This window comes from Equus przewalskii, chromosome 18 (assembly GCF_037783145.1).
Source record: "Equus przewalskii isolate Varuska chromosome 18, EquPr2, whole genome shotgun sequence".
Classification (NCBI taxonomy): Eukaryota; Metazoa; Chordata; class Mammalia; order Perissodactyla; family Equidae; genus Equus; species Equus przewalskii.
The window spans coordinates 32,945,539-32,971,600 of NC_091848.1; the positions used below are offsets into that span (position 1 = coordinate 32,945,539).

At 37.2% G+C, this 26,062-nt stretch overlaps 1 protein-coding gene across 9 annotated transcripts in view; it reads right to left on the reverse strand.

Moving 5' to 3' along the window:
* Positions 1-3,522: 3,522 nt before the first annotated feature.
* The window catches only part of ATP13A3 (ATPase 13A3), an 81,792-nt gene continuing 59,252 nt past the window's right edge, over positions 3,523-26,062 (reverse strand). For 6 of the 9 annotated variants that reach the window (XM_070582565.1, XM_070582567.1, XM_070582566.1 and 3 more), the window contains 4 exons: positions 21,495-21,583; positions 15,128-15,208; positions 13,507-13,596; positions 3,523-7,000 (listed from right to left, as the gene is read on the reverse strand). In XM_070582565.1, the coding sequence (XP_070438666.1) occupies positions 6,806-7,000; positions 13,507-13,596; positions 15,128-15,208; positions 21,495-21,583 (455 nt within the window). In that variant the 3' untranslated portion in view covers positions 3,523-6,805. The remainder of the gene's footprint in view (positions 7,001-13,506; positions 13,597-15,127; positions 15,209-21,494; positions 21,584-26,062) is intronic. The other 3 variants (XM_070582568.1, XM_070582571.1, XM_070582569.1) reach the window with 1 other exon arrangement.

Here is a 26,062-nt window from a genome sequence, read left to right on the forward strand (position 1 = left end):
CCCCTTGTATGAATACTAACGCTAAGAACATTCTTAAAAGCTCCATTTTTTTTCTTTTTAGGAATAATAAGGCTAAAAATATCCCCAAATATGTTCAATAATGGCATTCCTGGATTGAAGGATGCCACATGCTCACTTTAACTTAGGAATGTCCAACTGCTTTCCAAAGTAGTGGTACCAATATATAATGCCACCTGCAGTGTATGATAGTTCTTGTGCCTCACAGCTCTGTCCACACTTGGAATTGATTTTTTTAATTTAATTTTTGCCGCTCATATGAAATAATTGTCTGTGTGGTTTTAACTTTTCATTTTCCCATTTAATTATAAACTTGAGCATCTTTCCCTATTTTTAAGAGCCATTTGTGCTTCATCTTCTGAGAAATTTGGGTTCTTTTCTTTTGCTTATTTCTCTACAAGCAAAATGTTTGTCCTTTAAAAAAGTGAATTGTAGGCATTCTTTATATATTCTGGATACTAATCCTTTGCCAGTTATAGGTGTTACAAATATCTCCAACTAGTTTGTGGTTTGCCTTTTCACCTTCTTTATGATGTCTTTTGATGGATAGATATCTTGATAGGGGCAAAATTATCAATCTTTTATGATTGCATTTTTTGTGTCTATTAAAACAAATCCTCGGGGGTTGGCCCCGTGGCTGAGTCGTTACATTCGACCCCTCCACTTTGGTGGCCCAGGGTTCGGATCCTAGGCGCAGACATGGCACCGCTCATTAGGCCATGTTCAGGTTGCGTCCCACATGCCACAACTAGAAGGACCCACAACTAAAATATACGACTGTGTACTGAGGGCATTTGGGGAGAAAAAGGCAGGAAAAAATAAAAAATCCCCTGCTCCCAACACAGAAAAATATTCCCCTATCATGCTTTAAGTTTTATAGGTTTGTCCTTTGCATTTGGAAAGTTCCTGGAATTGACTTTTGTGTATGATGTGAGTTGAGTCCAATTTTATCTTTTCCCATGAGGATAAGCAGCTGTCTTAGCCCCATTTATATATATAAACCCCTTCTTCCCTCAGAGCTACAATGTCAGCACGGTCGTGAGCCAACATCTCGTGAATGTGTGGGTCTGTTTCTGGGCTATTTGGTAACCCTGCACCAACACCACACTGAAATAACCTTTTGAAGTTTAAAGACTCAAAATATCCAGTGTTTTATGAAGTGTGAAGAAACAGACATTCTCATACTACAGTACTTTTGGAGGAAAATTTAGTAGTATCAACCAAATTTCAAATACACTGGTGGTGTAGTGGCTAAGTTTGCGTGCTCTGCTTCCACGGCCTGGGGTTCACAGGTTTGGATCCCAGGTGCAGACCTAGCACCACTCATCAAGCCATGCTGTGGTGGCATCCCACATAAAATAGAGGAAGATCAGCACAAATGTTAGCTCAGCAACAATTTCCCCAAACACAAAGAGGAAGATTGGCAACAGACGTTAGCTCAGGGCCAATCTTCCTCACAAAAGGAATATATATATCCTTTGTCCAGCAGTTCCACCACTAAAAATATACTCTATGGATATGGTGCAGAAAGACACTTATTGCAGAAGTGCTTGTAATAGGGGGGAAAAAATGAAAACCTAAATGCTCATCATAAGGGAAGTAGTCATTTAAATTAGGGTACATCCATGCAACAGGATGCCTTTCACGGCTTTAAAAAGAATAGAGTTGAGGTGCAAATGCTGGCATACCTTTCTAAGACATACTGAATGACATATAGCGAAGGCAGTGTAGCACATAAAATGGTATTGTGTAGCATTTTAAAAAATATATTTATATGAGGATATATACATAAATATTTTTCTGGAAGGATACACCCAGGAAACTTTAGTGTTCACCTTTTGGGAGAGAAATCAGGGAATAGGTAGACTTCCTTATATTTATATATCTTTCTATGAGGTTTGAATTTTTATTAAGTGTGCTTATATCACTACTAAGAGATTTTAATGCAAAATAAAGTGATCTGGGAGGGAAAATGGCATCATTTAAGAGAAAAGGTAAGAATGTGGGCATTAAAAAAATACTGGGGAAAGTCAATGCTTGATTTGTGAAAGAACAAACACTAAGCTCTGGCATTACTGAGTGGAGTGGTACAGCAAAACTGGTTCTTAGTTTACCCTGGTTGGGAAAGCAGTCCCCTGAGCCATGACATTTGCAGGTGTTGTAGAAAAGACACTGAAATCCAATCAGCCTTTGATGTCACCAAATGCAGTCAAAGCCCAGTGAATGCTGAGCTGACGGAAATTACCTTTGAAGCCGTGCAGCCCTAAGCCACAGGGAAAGCCGCGGCCTCTGCCGGGGATCGTGGGAGGGCTCTTTCAGCTCTGATCAAGGGAAGCAACTCCAGAGCCCAGAGCAGCTACTCTGACGACCTAGCGAGTCAGCCGTGCACACCAAGTGAAAGGCTCCTCGCCCACAAAAATGCCAGGGAGCCAGAGTGATCAAGGGACTGGGAAGGAGTGCCGTGGAACACTTGGAGTAAAACTTCGAGTCAAGTTCTGGTGAAGCTTCCTTGCCTGTTTCCCCAGGAAGAGCTCCCATCAGAACGGCCTCCAAGTTTTGTTCTCTGAAGAGACTAGGACATTCTCACCGCCCAGGAAGGGAAAACTGGGTATGGAGGTTGTGGTCACTGGAGAAGCACTGTGAGTCCATCCAGTGAATAAGTGGACAAGGTATATTTTGAGCAATGAAGTTGAGGGCTCCTGTGTTTCAGGTCCTTCAGATTTTGGATCCATGAAATGGCTCAGAAATCTGCTGTCCCAAGCGGCAGCTTGTGTGTGAAGGCAAGGATCCCTGGCCTATGGGGTCTGGCCATTCAAAGGCAGGTGTCTGCCTGAATGAGATATGCTTTTCTCTGCCGTAGGGGAGACTCAGAGGCCACGCCACAGCAGGACCTCTCTGCACTTAGAGTAACCACAACCCCAGCTCTGAACAGTGAGGTCTCCTTCAAGCTCCTAGAGCCCTCTCTGTCCTCCCGCAATATACACTCGAGAAGGCGGCTGGCGATGACATAGGGGGAAGAGGAAGAAGAAAAGCAGGAGGCTGTCGGGTGTGATCATTTGCTCCACAAACCAGTGAATGGAAACAACTTGGGCTCCAAGTAGGCCTTCACACCAGCCACTCCACCACCCCACACAGCCACACGGCCCACATGGAAGACACAGCCCTCCTGCAGAACCCAGGATACCAGGATAGCATGTCTTACGTGGCATAAATCTTGCAGTTTTATCTTCCCAATTATCAATACATAAGTCCCTAGTATTACATTTCACCCTTTCCCTCAGACCTCCTGACACAACATTTGGCTCTACATTGATTCTGACTGATGGGTTCCACAGGATGGTCACAGACATGATGTGATATGTGGAATGCAGTCCTTATTTTCTTCAAAGTTAAAAGAAAGAAAGAAAGAAATGGAAAAGTATTAAACAGGAAAATAAATCCAGAGAGGGCAGTATCCAAATAACTAAAAAGTAAACAAATGTATAAAGACATAGAAAAAAAGAATTGTGATTTCATTCATTTAAATTTTTATTTTGAATAGCTTCAATCAAAAAAGATTTCATAACGTTATTTACAGCGCTGAATGTACAATTATGACATATGCCTTTTTGACATCAGGGTACCATTCTTGAGCAGCAATACAATTTTAAAAATATAAAGATGCAGTATCATTTCTGATATAAAGTTACTTTAAAAAAAATCCAAAGTCTTAGGGAATTCACAAATCATAACAGGAAATAACTATTAATTTAATGTGCACATAATTACCAAACTTTAATACATTAAAAATATGTGTAAATGCCCACAGACTATACAAAAATTAACATCCCACATTTTGTTAAAAGTCCCCAACCACCTCCCACCATAAATATACAAAAACCTATTTTCAGATATGCATGCATGAAATCTTAGAATGTTTTCTAAAGCTTGAATTTTGCTCTTCTCTGGATATTGTATCTATAGCCGTTTTTGGAACAGAATATATAAACACTGATATATTATTTACCATGCCTTGAAACTGCGCAGTATTTTCATAAACATGGGAAACAAAATAAATAGAGTAAAAACTGCGACAGTTTTGCTTAAAAGCAAGTGCAATTTGGAAAGCTTTCGAATGTAAGGATTATAAAACTAATACAAAAAGTATTTATTTTGTTGTTGGCTTAGCCACTTTTATTCAAGCATTATTTGCAGCATTGCTTTACAGCAGTTGGTGCCAGAAGATACAAAACATATAGTTACCACTATTTATATATTTAAGGGAGAAAAAAAACTTTAAACAACCCTGAGGGAGACACACATTAAAAATCCTGTTATTCATTTAAAAAGTTAAAAAGTTACATATCATTATTTAACAATTACTTTCCTGGACACTTCTGTCCTTTAAGTATGTGCATAAATAAAATTTAAATCGGCAATATTTATTCATCTTAATACATCAAAATAATATATGTACACATTTTAAAATTTAGGTCTGTATACACTCAAATAATTTAATGTGAAATTCAGAACCAAAATTACTACGTAATGGTGACCTACAGAGAGAAGATTCAGTCTACCTATGGCACTGAGTAGGACCCACACCTGGATTCACAGATATTCTTCAAATAACATTCTGGAAGCCATCAGTTACATATGAGCAACCCACCTCATCTACGCTCAATTCTAACTTCCTAAATGCTTTTCCACCTACCTAAAAAACTCATTCCTTTGAAAACAATATGGACAGATGAGATATAAAACTCCTATAAAATCTGAATGTTAAAAAAGGGGGAGGGTGTCAAAAATATAGTTCTTGTGATTATGCTCTTAAAGATGTTAAATACAATCTGATAACTGGATTTTTAAGCTGCTACTTAGCAATTACTTTAATTATATGCTTCAGTATTTAAATCAAAGAATAAAATTTACAATTCTGGGAAATTACTGAAGAATAACACTTGTACATATTGAAAATCAATGTGAAAACTATAGAATGATCAAGAGAATAAGTAACTATAGAAAACAGTGCTAATTCACAGCTCAAGAGGTCTAAGATGCATAGCTTCATAGAATCATTCATGGAACAACTGTTCTTATCTAATGTTATCAATATTGTATCATACTTTCTGATGGAAAACTTCAATTATATTTTTGTAAGAATCATCAGTGGCAATAGCAATTAACAGTGATCCTGAGTATAACTTACATTTTTCTACAGTTACCAAACATCATTCAGGTCTCTGCAGCATCAGCAATGAGAACCATTTGGCTCTACCGTTCTGGGTAACATTTGATAAGTTGGTAAAAAATACAGCAGGAAAATAATGATCAGCTAGTGGAAAGCACAAGCATGCTACTGGTTAAGGAGGAACAGAGGATAATGTCACAGAGTTCTAACAGTTTAGTATCCATGTTACAGCAATATCAGTTTCCTTGTTTATCATAACTGTGGGCTTTGCCAAACTGCAGGATCTTACTAGAAAGGCATTTTAAAAGATATTTTAATTTTGTTTAGAATTTAAACACTAACTAGGCAAAACAGAAAGGTGAAAAATATTTTCCACATTTCTTTTGGCTCAATGAATGTCTCTTCTTTAACTTTATTTCAATTTTTTTCTCCCAGAAATTTCCACAACCAAATACCCTCATTTGTAAACATTCAATTCAAAATTGGTACACTCTGACCTCTGGTGCCACCTAGTGGCATAAAACAAACTCTCATCAAGTTCACACTGCTTTGAAAAAAGAGCAGTCGGAAACCACTTCGTTTTTAAAACCTCATTACTACAGAAGGGACATACATCAAACCTTAAGAATTTTAGGAGGTAAAATTCTAACTCAAAAAATTAAAAAAAAACAAAAACAACTCACTATTATCCTATGTCTTTAGGCAATTAAAGACATAGAAGAAAATAAAGATTTACAATAATATAAAACCTGAGAGAAAAAAACAGGTATGAAAAGATATTAGAAATATAAATCTACATCTCGCCAAAAGAAATAATCTTTCTTTCTAGTGAAAAAGGTTCTACAACATTTAACTGAAGCAAATTATACTACTGACACCAGACAGAGCACAAGATCCATTTAATAGCTCCAAGGAACATCTCAAGAAGATAGTGAAGCACCTTGCTGATTAGAAAAATAAAAACCCAGGCAGTTTGTACAGAAAATATAAAACCATGAATGGAAATTACCTGAGTTGTTCTATAAGCAACACCGTAAAACTCACTCCTAACTCTAGGCTGTCAAAAGGAACTGGTGTAAGTAGAGAGAATTCTGTAGGAGAAATGTTAGAATCCAATGAAAACAGACTTGCTACCTACTTTCACTGAAGGTTAATTAACACCCTTTTTATTTATCAAGGACAAATTTAGGGCCTGGATACAAAACAAGGACTTTTTCTAAGAAGGGGGTTGTGAAAATAAATTTAAAGGTGTAAACTAAGTCTCAAACCTAATGTCTAAAAACCTACCAAATACCAACCTTCTTCTGTGCCCTATATAAAGAGCATCACTAGGGTAACAATCAAGAAAATTCTGGAAATATATATAATATTTAGAATTACTTTAATTCAGAATTACTGGATGAAGATACAGGACTGTACAGACTGAATATTAATTTAACTGACAAGCCAAACTTTTGTTTTGTTTTCTTTTTAAGAAAAAAAAAGCTCTCAAATCAGCTACTGTATCAGAGGGGTCATAAATTGAAATGGTGCCATTCTGACACACAGGATCAGAAAGTCCTAAAATTACATCCTCCTCAATACTGCTACTAGCACACCACTGAGACTGAGCAACTGCTATGTTATGGTGATCTGACACGATCCATTCCCCTTAGCTAAAGCTTTAGCTTCTGTTGTTGTTTGAGGTTTTGGTGGCCATTCCGGATCAACCAGGAGCTCCTGAGCCAGGTACATGTACTTGGCCTTTGGCATCTTCTCTCTACAGTTCAGGGCCCAGGACAAGCAGCATTTTGCCCACCAATCCACGGACTCCTAAGAAAATAAGGAAAAAGAACACCACCCTAGTAGAGGAAGGGCTGCTCATTTTTAACAAGTTTGTTAAAGCATAGTACTGTCACAGCACAGAACATAAGAAGAGATGACTTCTGAGAACAAACAAATGAAAAAAAATTGATGTAAAAAAAAGTCAGCTTTCAATTATTTAGGAACACATTTTTTAAGGTTACATTTTTTAATTACCAATGTAATTAACTTCTTATTTAGTTTTATGTACTATCTGCCCTCTTGAATATAAATTCAATGGATAAATTTTTAAAATAACTTGCAGATCTGGATTCCATGATTCTATAACACAAAATATCTAATGTTAAGAATAACTTTAAACTATTCAGAAAGAGAAAATTCTTTTTATATTTAATATGGAAACCCTCATTCTCTATCCCAAACTATCTTTTGGTACTATTGCTCCTAGCAACTTAGCTACCTGATCATTTTTAGAAGAAAGTAGTATAAATATATCATTGTTACTGTTAATATCACCTTTCAAAACATGAAGCATGATGTAAATGTTGTTAGGTCAAAATTAGATCTTAGCTCATGTTTAATGTCAATCACTTCTTTTAAAACCACAGTCTCATTAATATAAAAAAACAACAATTTTATTTTATAATGATGGTTTCCCTTGGTGCTCCACAATTGGAAAGATGTGCGTAGAAAGGTATAATATAAGCAAGTACTATTTCTTAGTATTACTTCACTAGAAAATGCTCTGCTGTCACTGAAACCCTTCTGGTGAATCCTGATGTTTTTCATGAATGTGATTTAGATAAGCGATTCTTGGAGAAAGCAGAGTCCCTGGTTATTGTACAGAAATGTAAATTCAACAGAGGCCCTCAGAATTCATCTTGATTGAAATGGGAAGTAAATGATATAAAATTAAATGACTATTCCAAAACCTGTAGATATAGTCACCTCAAAAAAGAGTCAATTTTTAATTATTTTGGCTGTCTCTTCTCCAAAGCAGAATTTAAATCCCAGGTTGTTTGTTTTGCCATCAACCTGTAAGCCAGACTACAGCTAGGTCTAATCTCAGTCGAAGTCATCTCACAAAATGGAAGCATAACATAACCATGACAGGCCTTCTGATGTTAACACCCAAAATATTCTCATCATCAACAAAGGCAAATTTTTTATAACACATATATTTTGAAACATATGTTTCTAAATTGGCCAACAGAGAACAGCAAAAATACTTGAAAATGAAAACTCTTTGAAATGTTTTCCTGCTTTGCCTGGGTAGGTCTTCTCATCTTATCGAGACAACCCCCAGGGGCCTACCAGTCCTTCCTTCCACAGCGCGGCGGGGTGGGCAGGTGGCTGCACTGAGGGCACAGTAAACAATAACTAAGTGCTTTTAAGGGTCTTTAATTTACTCTGTCAACAAAACACAGTAAGCTGCACTGCTACCAAGAATTTACAGACAAAAGCGGTGGTCACAAGCTCTGTGAGACTGGGGGGAAGGGGGCAGAGAGAATACATATTGAAGGTTATTTATCTAGTCAACGCTTTACTGTCATAGGTAAAAAGAGTTATTACCACCACCTTAAAGAATTCCACAAGAAAATATTTAGCGCTAGGATACAGAAGACAGTAGACATAGGATTCCTCACCCCTCCAAATAAACATTCCCTTCCAGTGGAAGCACATACACAACAAACCTGAATGTTTAATCTGAGATGATGGCTCGCTGCTTAGATCTGTCTTTTTCCCAAGGTGTTTAAAATTCTTCAATCTAATTGTGGAAAAGATCAGTGTTCCTAAATCAATCTGAAAGCTGTCACTTTTTATTTTATGGCATGTGACACTGTTAAAGGATCAAAGGAAAAGGCTAATAATGGTAAACGCTGACTTTAACGAAAAAAAAACAGAGACATAAAGGCCTTGTCTGTCCAGAGGAGCTGGCCGGGCTGAAGAACAATGCACAGCAGGCTGAGTTACGGAAAGTCACAGCCAAGTGTATTCAATTGTAAGACACACACACATAGCTAAATCCGCTGTTCCCTACCTGTGGAAAGTGAGGCAAGCAATAAAATTAAAACTAATTTCATTGCAAACAGAATCACAAGTGAATAGTATTCTTTTTACATTAAAGGTGCATGTTTAAAAAATAAATCCTCATGTTCCTATTAAAAGCAATATACACTTGTTATGATTTAGAAAAAAATAAGTCACATGGAACACTAGGGATCCCCCTTCCACTGTAATTAGACACATATTCTGTTCCTCTCACCTGCCCAAAATACCATACATAAAGAATACACTGTAGGCAAGCATAGGTTTGTTAGTTTGCAAACGTAAACATACCCCTCACATCCACAAACACAACAGAATTCAGTGGGAGTGAAAATGACAGGTGCTACAGGCATGCTGCAGTGAGAAATCAATCAAAGGAGCGATGACAGTGGCAAGAGGAGGGGGCAAGCACTGAGCAACAGGAAGGCGAAGAGGGGACGGGGGCTTAGAATGAGCACTTGGGTCTCCCCAAACATCCAGGCACAAGTCTCGGAAGCAGGAGAACACAAGGAGCCGGAGCAACTGGATCTTCTGGTTTGCTCCTGAAAGGAACGGTTAAACAACCAGTGTGTCCCTCAGAGAAGGGAGAGAGGCCACCACAGTCCAGCAGAGAAACCACAAAGAACTTTAAAAAGATCTACGGCTAAAATTCTCCTGCTTCTTAAGACCATTCCAAGCTGTTCATTCTAGAACCCCAATGCCAGTTTACTCTTAGCAGTGTCTTTTAGGAAATGTTTTCATGGGTAGCATGTAAAATATAAAGCCATGCTTGTAGGAAAGTATGTTATAATGGTACTGTGGTTTTCATAAAACTCTTCTTCCATACCAATCCTGAATATAAAACAAATAAAGACAATCAGAATTAGTATTCTATCTAAATGCTAAGTGGCATAAAGATTACAACTAACACTTGGATTTTTCCCCAAAAAGGAAAACGTAATTAGGCACAGATCCTTGGGTGGCATCAAACTACAGGATGGTATGATTCTAGTTCAAATCTACTCGAAGCAACCTCGGTTTACCAGACACAGGAGAGGCACGAGTGCTTCTCACTAAGAGAACAGACAGCACAGATCTTAAACAGATGATGGGCCCTCCACCGAAAATGTTCATTCAGTTGCTTAAGGGTGGAGTTCAAGGCATTTTTGGTGAATACCCTTCCTTGAAAAAAAAAAAAAAATCAGTGAAATATCAAGAATCTTTTTTTTGTCAGAGAAAAAGTATTAACATCTGGGGTTACTAAAGAACGTTATAGAAAAAAATATTTAACTACATAAAAGTTTTAACTTTGATTATTTGCAAATGGTTTACTTAATCTGTTTGATTCAATGGACATTTACTGAGGCCACCGAGCATCAATAAGAGAAATTATCACTATTGGAAATAAATTACTATTATGTAAAAATCCTTCCTGTTATCTAAATTAGGTTAGCTGCATGAATGTCCAATAGGCCAAGTAGAACTTGATGTCTAAATGTCTTCTATTAAATAAAATGACATTTAAAAGTTTACCTGGTCTTTAAAGAACAGATGGAGGCTTTCTGGTATAGGAATATTATGGTCTGGGTCCAGATAAACCTGAATTTGAAACTAGTTCTAACACTGTTTCCTCATCTGTGAAAACTGGGATGGAGACTAAAGACATTCCTATGTCTTAAAGGTTGTTGTAACACTTAGAGAATTTATACAAAATGCCTTACACAGTGTCTACCATAAAAAGTAGGTATTGATAACAGTAGGTATTATTTGTCTCCATTTTGTCATGTGATTGTTCTATTAGTCTGAATCTCTATGGTCCCATAAATAATATATGTGAGGCAGTGTGGCATAATGGAAAAAAACACTGTCCTTGAAATCAGAAACCCTGGTTTCAATTCCCAACTCTACCATTCATTAGATGCATAACTTTGGCCAATCAACTGAACGCTGTTTCTTTATGTGTAAAATGAAATACCTTAAGATCAAGTGGATCCTGGAGGTGTTGTATGGTGCCTTGTAGATGACTAGATATTTGGGACACGGTTACTAGACATTGCCAGATGGCGTTCTTGACTCCTCAATTCAGCTGCCTAAGACCTGGAGGACTTGGAGCCTAGTCCAGGGTCTCTAGGTTTGAAACTTTCAACCCAACTCAACGGTCCCTGGGTCTATATGGTAAGGAAGGAAAAGACGAAACAGGGCTTTTTCCCCTGCAACATTAACACAGAAGGTTGGGAGTCGCAGCCTGAGAAGACCTCATAGGGTTCTTGGCAGGAAAGAGCACCAAACGAGCAGATGAGGAACAGGAGTTTGTGGTGAGGGACAGAATTATGGTAGCCACATAAGTCCTAGATGCAGCACGTCACTCTCATCTTTGCTTTCTTTTTCACCTTATGGTGGGGGGTTTCAGCCTCGGCACTACTGACATCTCGGACAAGACATTCTTTGTTGTGAGGGGCTGTCCTGTGTACTACTGTAGGATGTTTATTTAGCAGCATCCTTGGCCTCTACCCATTACATGCCAGTAGCAACACCATCCCCCATCACCTGTGACAACCAAAAATGTCTCCAGATACGGGCAAATGTCTCCTGGGGGTAAGACTGCCCCTGATTGAGAGTGATTACCCTCACTAGCTTAGGGTAATATGACTGATTGGTTCTTGAAGGGTCACAAACATCAACAGTGAAACCACATTACACAGAGAAGTGTCAGAAGATGAAAGTATACCATTCCGTGCAAAGAGGTTATAAGAACTCTCTTTTCTAAAGCCAGTAATTTTTAAAATGTTTTCTTAATCATGACCATAGAAATTGAAGACTAAAATTCTTGAAGACTAAAACGTCTTGACTAAAATGACTTGCAGACCGGGTAAACACACAGGGCACGCTGCAGCCACCAGCTCCAGACCTCTCTACCTTCACTCTCTCCCCAGAACACCTGAGAGGGCGGACTTCACATTCAAGACACAAACTCTTAAAAGTAAGGACAGATACTTGTTAACAAATATTTAGAAAACAGAGACTGAGCAAATGACAGAATTTTCTGCCGTTTAATTTTGGTTGAAAAGTGAGGAGTGATTTCCAATTCAAATATTTTAAAGGGGCTCTGATACACATTTTCAACTAAATTTTGGTATAACTCCTCTTCAGAACCTGCATTCTCTGTTTAGATAGTCATTTTCCTGTTTAACAGTCAGAGATCTTTTTGGAGAAGATGAAAACTTAATGTAAAGACTGATGATATGAGTCAAAGTTAACCTTCTGAAGTAAGTAGGGCGGTAACCAAAAGGGAAAAAATATAGACACAGGGGCCTGAAGGACTTACACAGCTCTGGTCACACCCAGTACCAGGGACACTGGGCATTACACTGCTTTGAGGAAAAGAAAATGAAGCTGATTCCAGACTCACTCATCATTACAAAACTATCACTATTCATCACAAAGCATTAGAAAAGGAAATGGCACTTTACAGGATGATTTCTTTTAAAGCAACCCTGTGATATTATACGGGAATCAAGCCTGCTAAATTGCCAAAATAAAGGTCAGGAAGTTGCTTCTTAGTTAAAAGAAGGCTAAAAATAAGTGAGGGACCCAACTTTAAATGCCAGGGAATCCTCTTGAACTCTGCAAGCTTCCTTGTGGCTCAGGATGAGTGAAAGATTCAGAACTCACATTGTAAAGCATACCACCCATCCACAAACAGCAATGGATCAGATAATGAGAACTGACACCATATACTGTCAAGTTCTCTATACCCATAAAGCTGGCTCAGAGCTGTTATCAAATGGCATCAGTTTAAAAAATAAGATTAACCTATATTTTCTATCAAGAACTATCCTTCAACATCCTAACACCAGGAAATAAGTTTTATTCATCTGCTTGTCTTTTTATTTTACCACAGAGCTCACATATCTTTTAAATAGATTACTTAAAATTGATCCAAAACGTCAGAAGTCTTAAGGTATGGTTTGTATAAAAATATGCACTATCTCTGAAAAGTTTCCTGAATGATGGAGAGGGCTATGTTAGGGAAAGCTAAAAAGCCACCCAAAATTAAGGCACAGAAACTGAAAATAAATCAGAAATAATTCCTCAAAATTCTGACCTTTGGACACTGATCCATGAAGAAACAATTCCCATCTCATAAGTACGTTTACATGAATCTCATTTAGCTTTTAAAGGGATTCATGAAAACCGAAAATATAAAATTTAAACCAGACAGAAATGGAAAAATTAACTCTCACCAATACACACAGAAGATAAGGATTGGAATGGAAATGAGATTTATGAAATTTATGAAGTCCTGAAAAGCCTGTTACAAATGTTTGCCATGAATTTTCTAGGGCTCCTTATAAGAAATAAAATGCCAGGCAGAGGGGAAAAGGTTGAAGCAACACACAACAGAACATCACCCTAGAGAAGGCAGAGCACACAACTAAAAGAGCCTAGATATCGTGAAGAATTCAGAGCAAGTGCTGGTTCCCAACCTGTGGTGGCTGTGTGCTGGTGAAGCGATATTCTCCTTGTTTGTCTCGATTGAACACAACTTTCCAAAGGACCATGTCAAGGAAGAAGTTCTGAGAGATATGCCAGTGAGTTAAGAATTAAAAATGACTAAGTCATTCTTTATTAGCGTGCACATTTAAAAAGGCTCACACAATGCTGCTTCATTAGCAAAAAACATGATTTGGTTTTCACATCGAGAATCTTAGTTAATATTGCAAAAGGATAAAGAAAAACAACAGGACTTTTGTAACAAATATAAATCATAAAATTTTAGATAAAATGAGACTTCTAAATTTTCCACAAAACATGGCTTTTACGTGAATCCTTGGGTCTTTCCCATATTAAAATAATGCTTATAATCTGAAGTCTTTTTCTTAACAATGAGTTATTTCCATTAAATTAATATATGTCAATTCTACATCTATGTAAGTACAACTATAAATCAATATGATTTCATCAGAGTCCCACACAAATAATTCTTTTGACAGTGAGCAAGAATAATAAAGAGGAATTATAAAAGGATTCCCTAAAAATTCCATGTTTTAAAATCATTTTATCTTAAATAACATTTGAGTGAAAAGACTGACTAACTTATATTATAGAAAAAGAAAAACTTTTAAAATACAGTATCTTGGATATGCTTTCTAGTGTCCACAAAATAGCAAAAATACATTGCACGGGGCAACTTAAAAAGATCAGTACCATAATGTCCATGCTGCCCACTCTATGGCCCAAATTTAAATGCCAAGTCATCTTTTAAAAAGATAACAAATCAAGCTTAATTTCTAAGTCTACAACTATGATCACTAAAGTATACACATTTTCCCACAAATTACCTAACTTTAATTCAAAAGCCTACCCTACGAAACCCTTAAGTTAAAAATAACAACTGTTTATCTCCTTCTTCCAATTCATATATTGCTACTGTAGGATTGAATTACAACAGTTCTGAGAACAGACAAAATTTTATTAATAAGCAGCAAATGAGAACTTACTAGCTGCTTTAGAGAAGCCGACCTAAAGACAATCCTACTAGGAGAATAACTATATAATATACAACGGGCCAAAGAGCACTTAGGACTTCTAGAGGAAACTTAAAAGTAAACACCAAGGAGGAAGTTCCAGTAATCAATGCTGAGATAAGTTAATAATGGTCATTGTTTTATACTTTCAATAAGCTCTCTTATTATTACTATTTACTATATTTCACAGAGAAAGCCCCCCCCTTCCTTAAACAGGAGATTTTACTGTACATCACAGGACCGGTGTGGAACCTGCCCACTCTGATTTCATGGCCACTGGTTTACCAGTTTATGTGTCACCTGAAAACCAATCTTCTCTCCTTTCTATCAATCATTACTTTTTGCTACTTCACTGCTTATTTTCTCCTCTCTATATGAGTGCGGCTAAGTCATAAGATTAATATGACTACTATCAGCTCATCACAAAAGTCAGAAGAAAAGGCTAATGAATTTAACTAAAATGAAACAAACTCTTTGGGGGCTTCCATAATTTACCTGTCCTCTTCCCCCGTAACCACGAAATCACCAAGAATCCTAAAGCAGCAAGGAAGGAAGCCATTTGATTATCTGATGTGCTTACCTCCACAATGATAGATACAAGGGCATTGACAAGAACAATGATGAGAAGAGTTACACGCCACTGATACGGTATACACACTATCTGTAAGACAAAAATTTTTAACGTAAAATTGTAGTATGAAGTTGATACTATAGCATTGTATCATAATTTCCAAATTTACTGAATCCCTATTAGGTACCAAGCACCTTCGCATACATTATCTACTCAATCCTAAACAATGCCACAATATAGATATTATATCTACTTTTCAGATGATAAAACTCAAAGTATAAGTAACTCAGGGTTAAAAAAATACGTTAAGGTGGCTGAGCCTTGAGTCAAATCCTACTCACTCAGATGCAGAAGCCCACACTCTACCAGATCATGAATTTCCACTAAGTCCCTATTTTTAAAATAAAACCCTGTCTTTAAACAATGAGGCAGATACCAATCTAATAATAAAGTATTATTTAAAACTACAGTTATAAAGACAAATTCACAAAAGAACTGTACAGATCAATTTAAGAAATACAATCTAAGTTTTCACTTTAAAATCTATGATTGACTTCCAAGGCCTAAAAAATAAAAGATTAAAAAAAATCCCATTCATGCATTCAAGCTTTTAGTTAGCAAATATTTGCCTACGAGACCGTGCCAGGTGCTGAGGACTGACACGATCTAATGTTTTAGAAAAACGCCTACAACTCCAGCAAGAAGGATCTGAAGGGTGGAGACTGCTATGGTGATCCATGTGGAGACAATGGCAGTCTGAACTAAAGTGGTGGGCGGCATAAGAAAAACATGCATTTGGTCTGTGTCCCTGGCTCCTGACACAGAGCTCTTAAAACCCCTGTAATTTCCTGAGTGATGGGGGTGATAGGAGTGTCTTACACAGAGCTTCTAAATCCTCTGGAATTTCCTGGGTATCAGGAGTGGACTTCGTTCTAATGAGGCTACTTGTGGTGGGCCCCTGGATAGCTTCATGATGGGGGCTGGTCACCAAAACGACTAAGCCATGATTAGAAGTGTGGAACTTTCAGCCCCATTCCTCCATCCTCCAGAGAGGGCAGAGGGCTAGAGACTGAACAAACAACGGATCATGCCTATGTGATGAGTCCTCTATTAAAAAACCCCTAACCTACAGGGTTTGGAGAACTTCTAGGTTGATCCATGTGCTGGGAGGGTGATGCATCCCAACTCCACAGGGAGAGAAGCGCCTGCACTCGGAACCCTTTCAGACCTCGGCCTGCGTACCTCTTCATCTGGCTAGTCACCTGTACTTTTACTATATTCTTCATAATAAACCTGTAAATATAAGCAAATGTTTCCCTGAGTTCTTTGAGCCATTAAAGCAAATCATCAAACCTGAGAAGAGGATGTGGGAACCCTGATTTATAGCTGGTTCATCAGAAGTACAGGTGACAACCTGGGACTTGGAACTAGTGTCTGAAGTGCAGGCATAGTCTTATGGGACTGAGCTCTGAACCTGTAGGGTCTGCACTAAGTCCACGTAGTTAGTGTCAGAACTGAATTCTAAGCTACCGAGTTGGTGTCAAGAGAGTTGGAGAATTGGCTGGTGTGGGAGAAACCCCTACACATTTGGTGTCAGAAGTGTTGTGAGTAGAGGTAACAACAGCTTCCTTTCAGGTGGCAAATGGGAATGGAGTAAAAAGAGAAACAGAGACTCAGAAGGAAACTTGAGAATCTAGCAAAAGACTGGCTATGCAAAGGAAGGAAAAGACAAAGACACACATGCACACTTCTGACTTGGATAAACAGCGGTACCAAGAAAGAGACGAAGCAGGATTTAGAGAACATAATGAGCTTAGTTTTAACAACTGGTGAGTGAGGGAACTGATGAGTGAACCATGTAGATAACAGACAGTGTGTCAGTGGATACTCTTGTCTAAAGCTCAGCTGGGAGAGCTAGGCTAAGGATGTAAAGGTGGGAGTCTTCAACACACAGATGGCAACCACAGGTGAAGCCATAACTATAGATAAGATCACCCAAACGTATAGAATAATACGAGGGATCATTACAGAAATGTGAGGAACACTAACATTTAAGGAACACTCAGAAGGTTTGGAACTACAATGGAGAATGAGAATGAGGAGTCACAGAAGGAGGAAAAAATCAGAGGAGAGTAAAGCATCACAAAATTCCAGGGGGAATGTCTCAAGAATGATGGCATGGCTGACTTGTCAAAGACTGCTGAGGAGTCAAGAAAGATTGACGAAAAGAAAAAAATGAAGGGGACAAGTCCAGTGGACTTAAAATTATTATTAAGTGTCTTGGCAAGGGCAGTTTCAGTAGACGGCAGGGACAGAAGCCAGACTAGCGATGGGTATATGGGAGATGAGTTGAATGTGGCACTCTTTCAAGAAATAATTTAGCTGTGAAGCAGGAGACATGTGCGGCAGGAGAGAAATATAAACATTTTGTTTTGTTTTCTTCTTTTGCTTAAAGTGCTTATCCAAATCCCTCAACAAGGCACGTGAGGAAACAGATGCACTCACACACTGCTGGTGAGACCATACATTGTCAACGTCTCCAAAGTTCAATAACACAGCATTTATAAAAATTAAAATCCTAGATACTCTGACCAAGCAATTCTACTTCTGCACATTTAACCTCTATATATACATTTATCCTTAATGAAGTGTGCAAGGATTTGCAATACGGCATTGTTTATAATAGCAAAACACTGGAAACAACCTAAATATCCAAGGCGGGTAATCAAATTATGGGAAAGTCCACAACATGGGATACTCATTCCATAAAGCTCATATAACTTTGATGCACAAACCTGTCAATAACATACAAGAAAGGAAAATTAAGTCTCATCTCACTCATGCAATCAGAAGCAAAAATCCTAAACAAAATCATAGGAAACCAAATTCAGAAGTTGTAAAAAACAATGCATCATGACCAAACTGGGTTTATTCTAGGAATGCAGTGATAGTTCAGTGCTGGAATTATCAGTCAACTGTAAATCACCATTCTCCAGGAAGAAAAACTTGTGTGATCATTTCAATTGGTAAAGAAAAAGCATTAGATAAAAGTAAACATCTACTTATGTTAACAACATTATAGAAGGAAGCTTCCTCAATCTGATAAAAGAGTATATAGCAGAACCCTACAGCCCACAACATATTCAGTGGTGAAATATTAGGAGTACTCGCTTTAGACTCGGGAACAAGACAAACACATCACTGTCATTAATATGGTTAACAGACATGAAAAATATACAGAAGGCATAAGGACTGAAATGTCAGAAACAAAATATTTGTTATTTATAAATGATGACTGTCTAAAACAGAAAATCCTAGAAAATCTAAAAACTTAAGAATAAAGTTTGACAAGAATGCTGGATACTAGATGAATATCCAAAATAATCGCACTGTTTACACTAACATTCAAGAGTCAAAAAATCTAATTTTAAAGATACTTATCAGAGGAACAAAAACTATAATACTCCAGGAATAAATCTAACAAAAACTTGTATAAAAACCTTCAGAGAGAAAACTGTCAGACTTTACTAAAAGGCACTCAGGAAGATCTAAAGAAAGATAGAGATGTTGTTCATGGAAAGCGAGACTAAATCAGTTCTCCTGAATTTATTTATAAATCTAGTGTAACTCTAATAAAAATTCCAAGAGAGCTTTTCCTGATACGTGACAAGTTAAACTTAAAATCTATATGGAAGAGGAAAAGCTCGTGAATAATCAAAAAGATCATGATGGGGGCCAGCCTGGTGGCATAGTGGCTAACTTCGCATGCTCTGTTTTGGCAGCCTGGGGTTTGCAGGTTCAGATCCCAGGCACGGACCTACACTCTGCTCATCAAGCCACGCTATGGCAGCATCCCACATACAAAGTGGAAGAAGAGTGGCATAGGTATTAGCTTGGTGACAATCTTCCTCAAGCAAAAAGAGGAAGATTGGCAACAGACGTTAGCTCAGGGCCAATCTTCTTCACCAAAAAAAAAAAAAAAAAAAGACTGTGATGAACAATGTGAGATGGGGACAGGGGTCCTGCCCAACAGTACATCGAAACTTCTTATAAAGTCATAGTAATCTGGACAATGTGATACTGGCACAGAGAAAGAAAGAGAACTAAAGAAGAAAATACAGAATCTCTCTTTGGCTGATAGTTATATATATGGAAAACTGATAGAGGACAGAAGCATCACTGAAGGATCAGTGGGAAAAGATGAGACTATTCAATAAATAATGCTGAGACAAATGGGTATTCAAGAAATAAAATAAAGAAATTTGATCCCCATCTCAAAGGCTATCCATAAAATTAATTCCAAATGGATTAAAGACTAGCTATGAGAATGGAATATCTTTAAACCATGAGATAGACAAGTCTGCCAAACCAAGATATAAAAAGCACAGAACATAAAACAATTGTTAAGCTTGACTACTGTAAAATTATAAATTGTTTTTAAAAAACATATTCTAAATAAAGCAAAAGGATAAGCCACAAACTGGAAGAAGATATATGTCACATATATAGCCAAAATATTAGGAACTGCTAAAAATAAGTAAGAAAAAGACAACATCCTAACAGAAAAAATAGGCAGAAGGCATGAATAGGCAACCCACAGGGGAAATAAAAGTGGCCAATAAACACATGAAAATGCCAGTCCTAGGGCTGGCCCCGTGGCCGAGTGGTTCAGTTCACACACTCTGCTTCAGCAGCCCAGGGATTCACCAGTTCCCATCCTGGGCACGGACATGGCACCACTCATCAGGCCATGTTGAGGCAGCATCCCACATAGCACAACCAGAAGGACCTACAACTAGAATATACAACTATATACTGGGGGGCTTTGGGGAAGATAAACAAAAGAATTGGCAACATATGTTAGCTCAGGTGCCACTCTTTAAAAAAAAAAGAAAATGCTCTATCCCATTAGCAATGTAAAATTAACATAATTAGCATATTAAAGCCATCAAAATATAACATTTTACATCCGTTAGACACTTCACATCCATGCCATTGTTGGCAATGAGGTGGAACAACAGATCTCATATGCTGATAGAAGTGTAAATTGGTACAAGCACTGTGGAAAACAAATGGGCACGTCTTAGAAAGCTGAAGAGGACATGCTCAGAATTACACTAGAACACACCAGAGGAACCCTTTACCCCTGGTGATGTACCAAGTAACGGAAGGAGTATTCTACCCCAGATAGTGTTTACAATTCCAAGCACATGGTGATATTTAACAGCAGATGCACTTGTAGTGGGCTTTATTGCTGTTTTTAAATTCTCTACAGCAAGGCACCGCCCCTTCATTGCTTATACCTGGGATGTACCATACCACCCCCGTCCCTACTCTTTGGTATGTCATTACTCACTCCCATACACTAAGAGACATGGACAAGAATGTTCACAGCAGCACTGTTAATACAGGAAACGACTATAACCAACCCAACTATTTACCAACGGAGAACGGAGAGATGAGTTATAGTATATTCCTATAGTGGAGTACTATATAGCAGTGAAACATGGATGTCAACATGGATGATGTTGGGGAAAAGCAAGTCACAGAAAAATGGATAGCATGATAGTATCAAGTTCAAAAGCAAGCAAAATTATTTTTTATGACTTCACACATATATGGTAAGCGTATGATGCAAAGCAAGGCAATTGGGTAAAAAATTAGAATAGTGGTTCCCTTGGGGTGCTTGGAGAAAAGTACACAACAGCTCCTTGCTAGCGTTGCTAATGCTACCTTTTTTAAGTTGGATGATGGACTCATGGGTGTTATTTTACCTCTTTTATGCTTAACAACTTAAATGTTTGTGCATATTCTTTTACATAAAACAAGTAAAATTCATAGAGTTCTTAACGAAAAGAAGAATTAAGAATTCAATGGACAGTGAAGAAGATGCAGCAGGTGCAGATGGAGTAGGTCAATAAAGGACAGATCAGATCATGGGATCCAAGTTTCTTATTTTTAAAGACGAAGGGGCATTTAATTTGTTTGCAGACAAAAGGAAATAGAACTAGTAGCAAAGACTGAAGAAACAGGAAAGAAAAGTAAAATAACAGGTAGAGTCAATAAAAGCTTCTGTTTTTATTACATTCTTTATGATTTTTAGGGTACCTCTGGGTTAATATAAATGCATCTTAGAAAATCTGGAAAGAAGAGAGGCTGGAAAAAAGACACATAGGCAGTTTAGTCTCCTTCCCCTTTCACAAGAGCAGAGGAAGGGGCTTGGTCTTCAGCCCCAGCAAAAATGCAGAAGTCTGACTGGCTGTGTAAATTTCATGCAACACTAATGTGTCATTTTTCTATTACTGTCTTACTACTGCTACCCCAGACACTATCATTCCTCAGACAACCAGTAACAACTGATTTGCTGGAGCCTTACCTGAAGAACCTCGTCAATAAAGGCAACTGGATGCAACATGATGAATAATATGAAAACATACAAAATAATCATAGACACAACAAAAAAATCTGGAAAAGAAAGGAAAACAATTAAATTAGGAAGTTCCTTTAAATAAAAAGGCATACAATAACAACTGGTATTCCGTCAATCCTAAATTTGCTTTTGAATCTTCTATTTAGGTTAATGAAGTATACAAAGTACGTGCCTAGGGTGTGATATCATTCAGCGCAAAGGATTCATTTACGTGATGTGAAAATAATCAGCATTTATAAAAATAAGAGACAGACCTTTATGAAGATTTATTTGTATTTGTCCCAGATAGACGGCTACTTTATAAGATAATCAAGCCAATATATAATTCACAAATAGGAGACTAGACTATATACGGCAAAATGAGATTATCATTTAAAATATGTATGCAATGACAATTATCGTTGATTATAAAAATGCTGAACAACATTCTCAGTATTAGATATGTTATAATCCTAAATAAAGGCATTCTAAGTTGAATATAAGTATATTTCTGTTAAGTGAATCCTACTTTTTCATTGACTTGCTCTGTGAAAATATTTCCACAGAAAACTTAGCTAAGAAGCCCAGAAACTGAGTTGATTTACTACTTTAAATGTGGGCTAACCCTGTGGCTTGAAGTGGTAGCTAGAAATGGTAAATTCCACAGTACTTTGTTAACACTTTCCTAATTCAAAAATAAAACTCCTTGCTCATGGCCATTTTGTGACTGTGTGCATACACGCAGAAACTTGCACACGTACAAGCATGCTCCACACAACGAACCACAAGAGAGGCTCAGAAATCTCCCAATTACACTGATAGCGCCTACCTTGTTCCCCTTCTTTCTTTGGTCTGGATATTTATTTACAAGCTCCTATATGAGGTCAGCTACAAATCAAACTTTACTGACACCACATATGACCAAAACTCTATCATGACGCTTTCAGATTGGGAAAGGGAGTCAGTATTCTATTTTATGGACTGTAAATGATGGATGGCTCTCAATACTATTTTTAAATGTGGGAGTCATTTGTAAATATAAACTTTGTTAATATGTCAGTTTGAAACCACAGGCCAGTATTTATTGTTCTATAGAAACAAATATTATGTTTTTTATATATGTATTGTTTTATATATATATTAATACATACATTTATTGTTCTAGTAGCACTGAGTTGAAAGTTACACTAACATTCAAGCCAAAAGTGAGAAAACTTGTTTACTATGAGCCACTGACCAACAGGATCAAAATTTTGGGGCCTATGTTAGATAAAACAGCAATTTTTTCTAGATTTTTCTTTTTAAAACATCCTACTAAATTGCAAACAGGAAACATAACATTCTATTCAACAAATGCAGCAACTAAGTAATACTTAAGTTATATATTCAAATAGTTATTATGGTCAGTTAAAAAAAGGTGGAAAATGCTAGTTAGAAGTTCATAAACAAAAAAAGACCAAAAAAATCAGAAAAAGGACAAAAAGAAATGGTCAGAATACAAATACCAAAGACAGACATGGAGACAGAAAAAGTTTTGTTTCAATAAAGTAATAGTCCATAATGAATGGAGAAATGAATTTGCCTTTTCAAATCCTCTTGCATTTTTACAATTATAAGCAAAAATAGATTTGCAATCTAGTTCCTGACACACTGCCAGGAAAAAAACAGTTACTCGGGCTCAGAAACTTCTTACATCTACCTCAACAGTGCTTCTCAAATTTTCATCTGTCTTTCTCCTAGAGCCACCCCCTTTAAGGATCACACCTCTAAAACTCTGCCAAGATTTCCCTGTGAAGGAGAAAATAAACAATTGAATCTTTCCTTTGTTTAGCCAGGGGAGAAAAAGTGGCAATACTCAAAAGAATTTGACAGGGGAGGTGGAGGGCCGGCAGATTTATATAACCACCAAAGTGAAAAGATAATAAGGATTTCAACCAAGAATAGAAAAATCCGTTATTCATCCTAGACAGGTGTGAGTTTCTAGTAGACGATGCTCTCAGCTCCTGGGCTCTCCCGGCATTGTCAGCAACTCCTCAGTAACCCTACTCAAGTGCAGCTAACACCCTTCACCCTCAGCTATCGAAACAAATGCTGTGTTGGTGGTGCTTGGGGGCTAGGGGAGAACGTTCCTTCACTTAAAGATTTAGATTCTGTTTTAGATTCTGTCACAAAGCTTTGTGAATATGAACAAGTCATTCAGGGTCAAATTATTTTAACTATAAATTAGGGATATGAGGATCATGCAGAAAAGAGTAGATTTAAGCACTTAACATGCAAAGCAATATGTAAACTGAAGTTATTATTAAACATGTCTCAGCTTATGGCATCACAGATTTGTTGTTAATGATCTCAGATCCTTTTGACAGAACATGGCATCAAAATAAGGCACCATAGAGGATTTCGTTCATATTCCCCTTAGTTAAGTGACTCAAAAATAAAACCTACCATAAAGTAAATAAACCCACAGTACTCGTCTATGGCTCTGATATATTCCTCTCTCATTCCTTCCTTAAAATTACTAACTGGGATTTTCCAACACGTAACTACAAATTCCAAGTCTTTTTATTCCTAGCCCCCTTCCTCACTCAGTTACTTGTCTTTAAAAGGCCACCGTATCCTGCAGGGCCTCTAGGTATCTGCTCCAACCAATTCAGCCATGGCAGATGAACAGGGAAGAAACACAAAGGCCCGAAATGGAAGCATGCTGGCAGTTCAGTAATCATGCCTTCAGAGACTCAGAGCACTTGGATTTCACAAGCAGTAAATTGTAGGGATCAAGTAAGAAATTGTAGCAAAAACTGAAGCCAAAGGCCAGAAATCACATCTAGTTAAATGAGAGTGTAAGAATTAAGTCCATATCATCATGGCCCTTGAAACGACAGCATAGTCAAACAACAAAATATAACTGGGCTAAGCTAAAGTTGAAAATGGATAACCACTGACTGAAATTAGATTTTATTTAGAATCAAACTGAACCAGAAGAGAGCAAAAACCTCTGAAGACAATGCCTAAAATGCCTAACATTGAAATTACTTTTTAAAAATAATAATCTCAAGATAGATCTAATACATTACACTGTTTAGATATAGAGAACAGCAACTAGCAGGTCCTAACAAACAACAGTTAACCGTCTGTTCTGTAGGAGAAAACAAGAAGCTAATGTCAGCTCCACTGAAGCCTTAACCTTCCCCCATTCATTTCCATCTAGATTTACACTCGACACTGTATATTACTTCATACAGTTATACTTTATTTCTGTCTTTTCTTATTTTCTATTTTCCTTTCTTTACTTATCAGTAACAACTATATTCCAAGATTAGGGGACTCCAATGACAGACAAAAAACAAGCTGTGAAAACTAGCAAGATATGTATATGTTGACTTTATTATTTCTATTGTATTTTTCAGGAGACCTTTTATGACAGTATGCACTTCTGTTTATCCACTAACAGACATGCACAAGCTGCTTATAGTGAAGACAAAGGTTTTGTGGCTATATTTTTGCTAAAATATAATTTCTAAAACACGTTTTAAAAAAAATAGTCCAGTGATCAACAATAGAGTTTATTATTCAAGCCAATTTCAAAGTAAATGGAAATATAAAATAACCTGAATTTTTTTTGAAGTTTTCCAAATAATAAAAAAGATGTATTTAAAAAACAGGCAACCAGGGCCAGCCCCGTGGCTGAGTGGTTAGGTTCGCACACTCCGCTTCAGCGGCCCAGGGTTTCACCAGTTTGGATTCTGGGCGCAGACATGGCACCAGTCATTACGCCACGCTGAGGTGGCATCCCACATACCACAACTAGAAGGACCCACGACTAAAATATACAACTATGTACTTGGGGGATTTGGGGAGAAAAAGCAGAAAAAAAAAGAGGAGATTGACAACAGTTGTTAGCTCAGGTGCCAATCTTTAAAAAAAAAAAAAAAAGCAAAACAGGCAACTAATAGTCTCTTTTTTCAATTGGAGAAGTATGGAGAGGGTGGATTTACTTAGATCTCTAAAATTAACTTTCCTGATGTGACTGTCTGGCTTACCAACCAGTCTGAACACCAGTTTTCTTTATGTAAACAAAGTATTATTCTTTGATAGATGTGTTAGCTACCCTTGGCATGCTCAGTATTTCCTTGAAATTTAAAAATATTGAACTAAAAATAAAACATGTATATCAACTTTAATGATTAAGTTCACCTCATAATAAGTTAACTTTAATTACGAAGTCTCTCACAAGTATATTGATAAACCTTGCAGGGAAAGCTTTTCGTCCCACAGCAAAGTTCTAATATGGTTCTCAGTAACATAGCTTCTATTTGTTAGATAGGAAATATGAGTTCTTTTTAAAAAAGAAAAAGCAAAAACAGATTTCAGTATTATTGATACATATATTTGAACAGTCCTACCTGTCCAAAATAGAAAGTAATAAAACCTACAAGCCACATAGGGGAGAAGTAAAAAACAGATAAGATAATGTACGTGAAATGCTTTGTAAACTCTAACTGACACAGAGATGCTAATAGTTGTTACTCCTACGA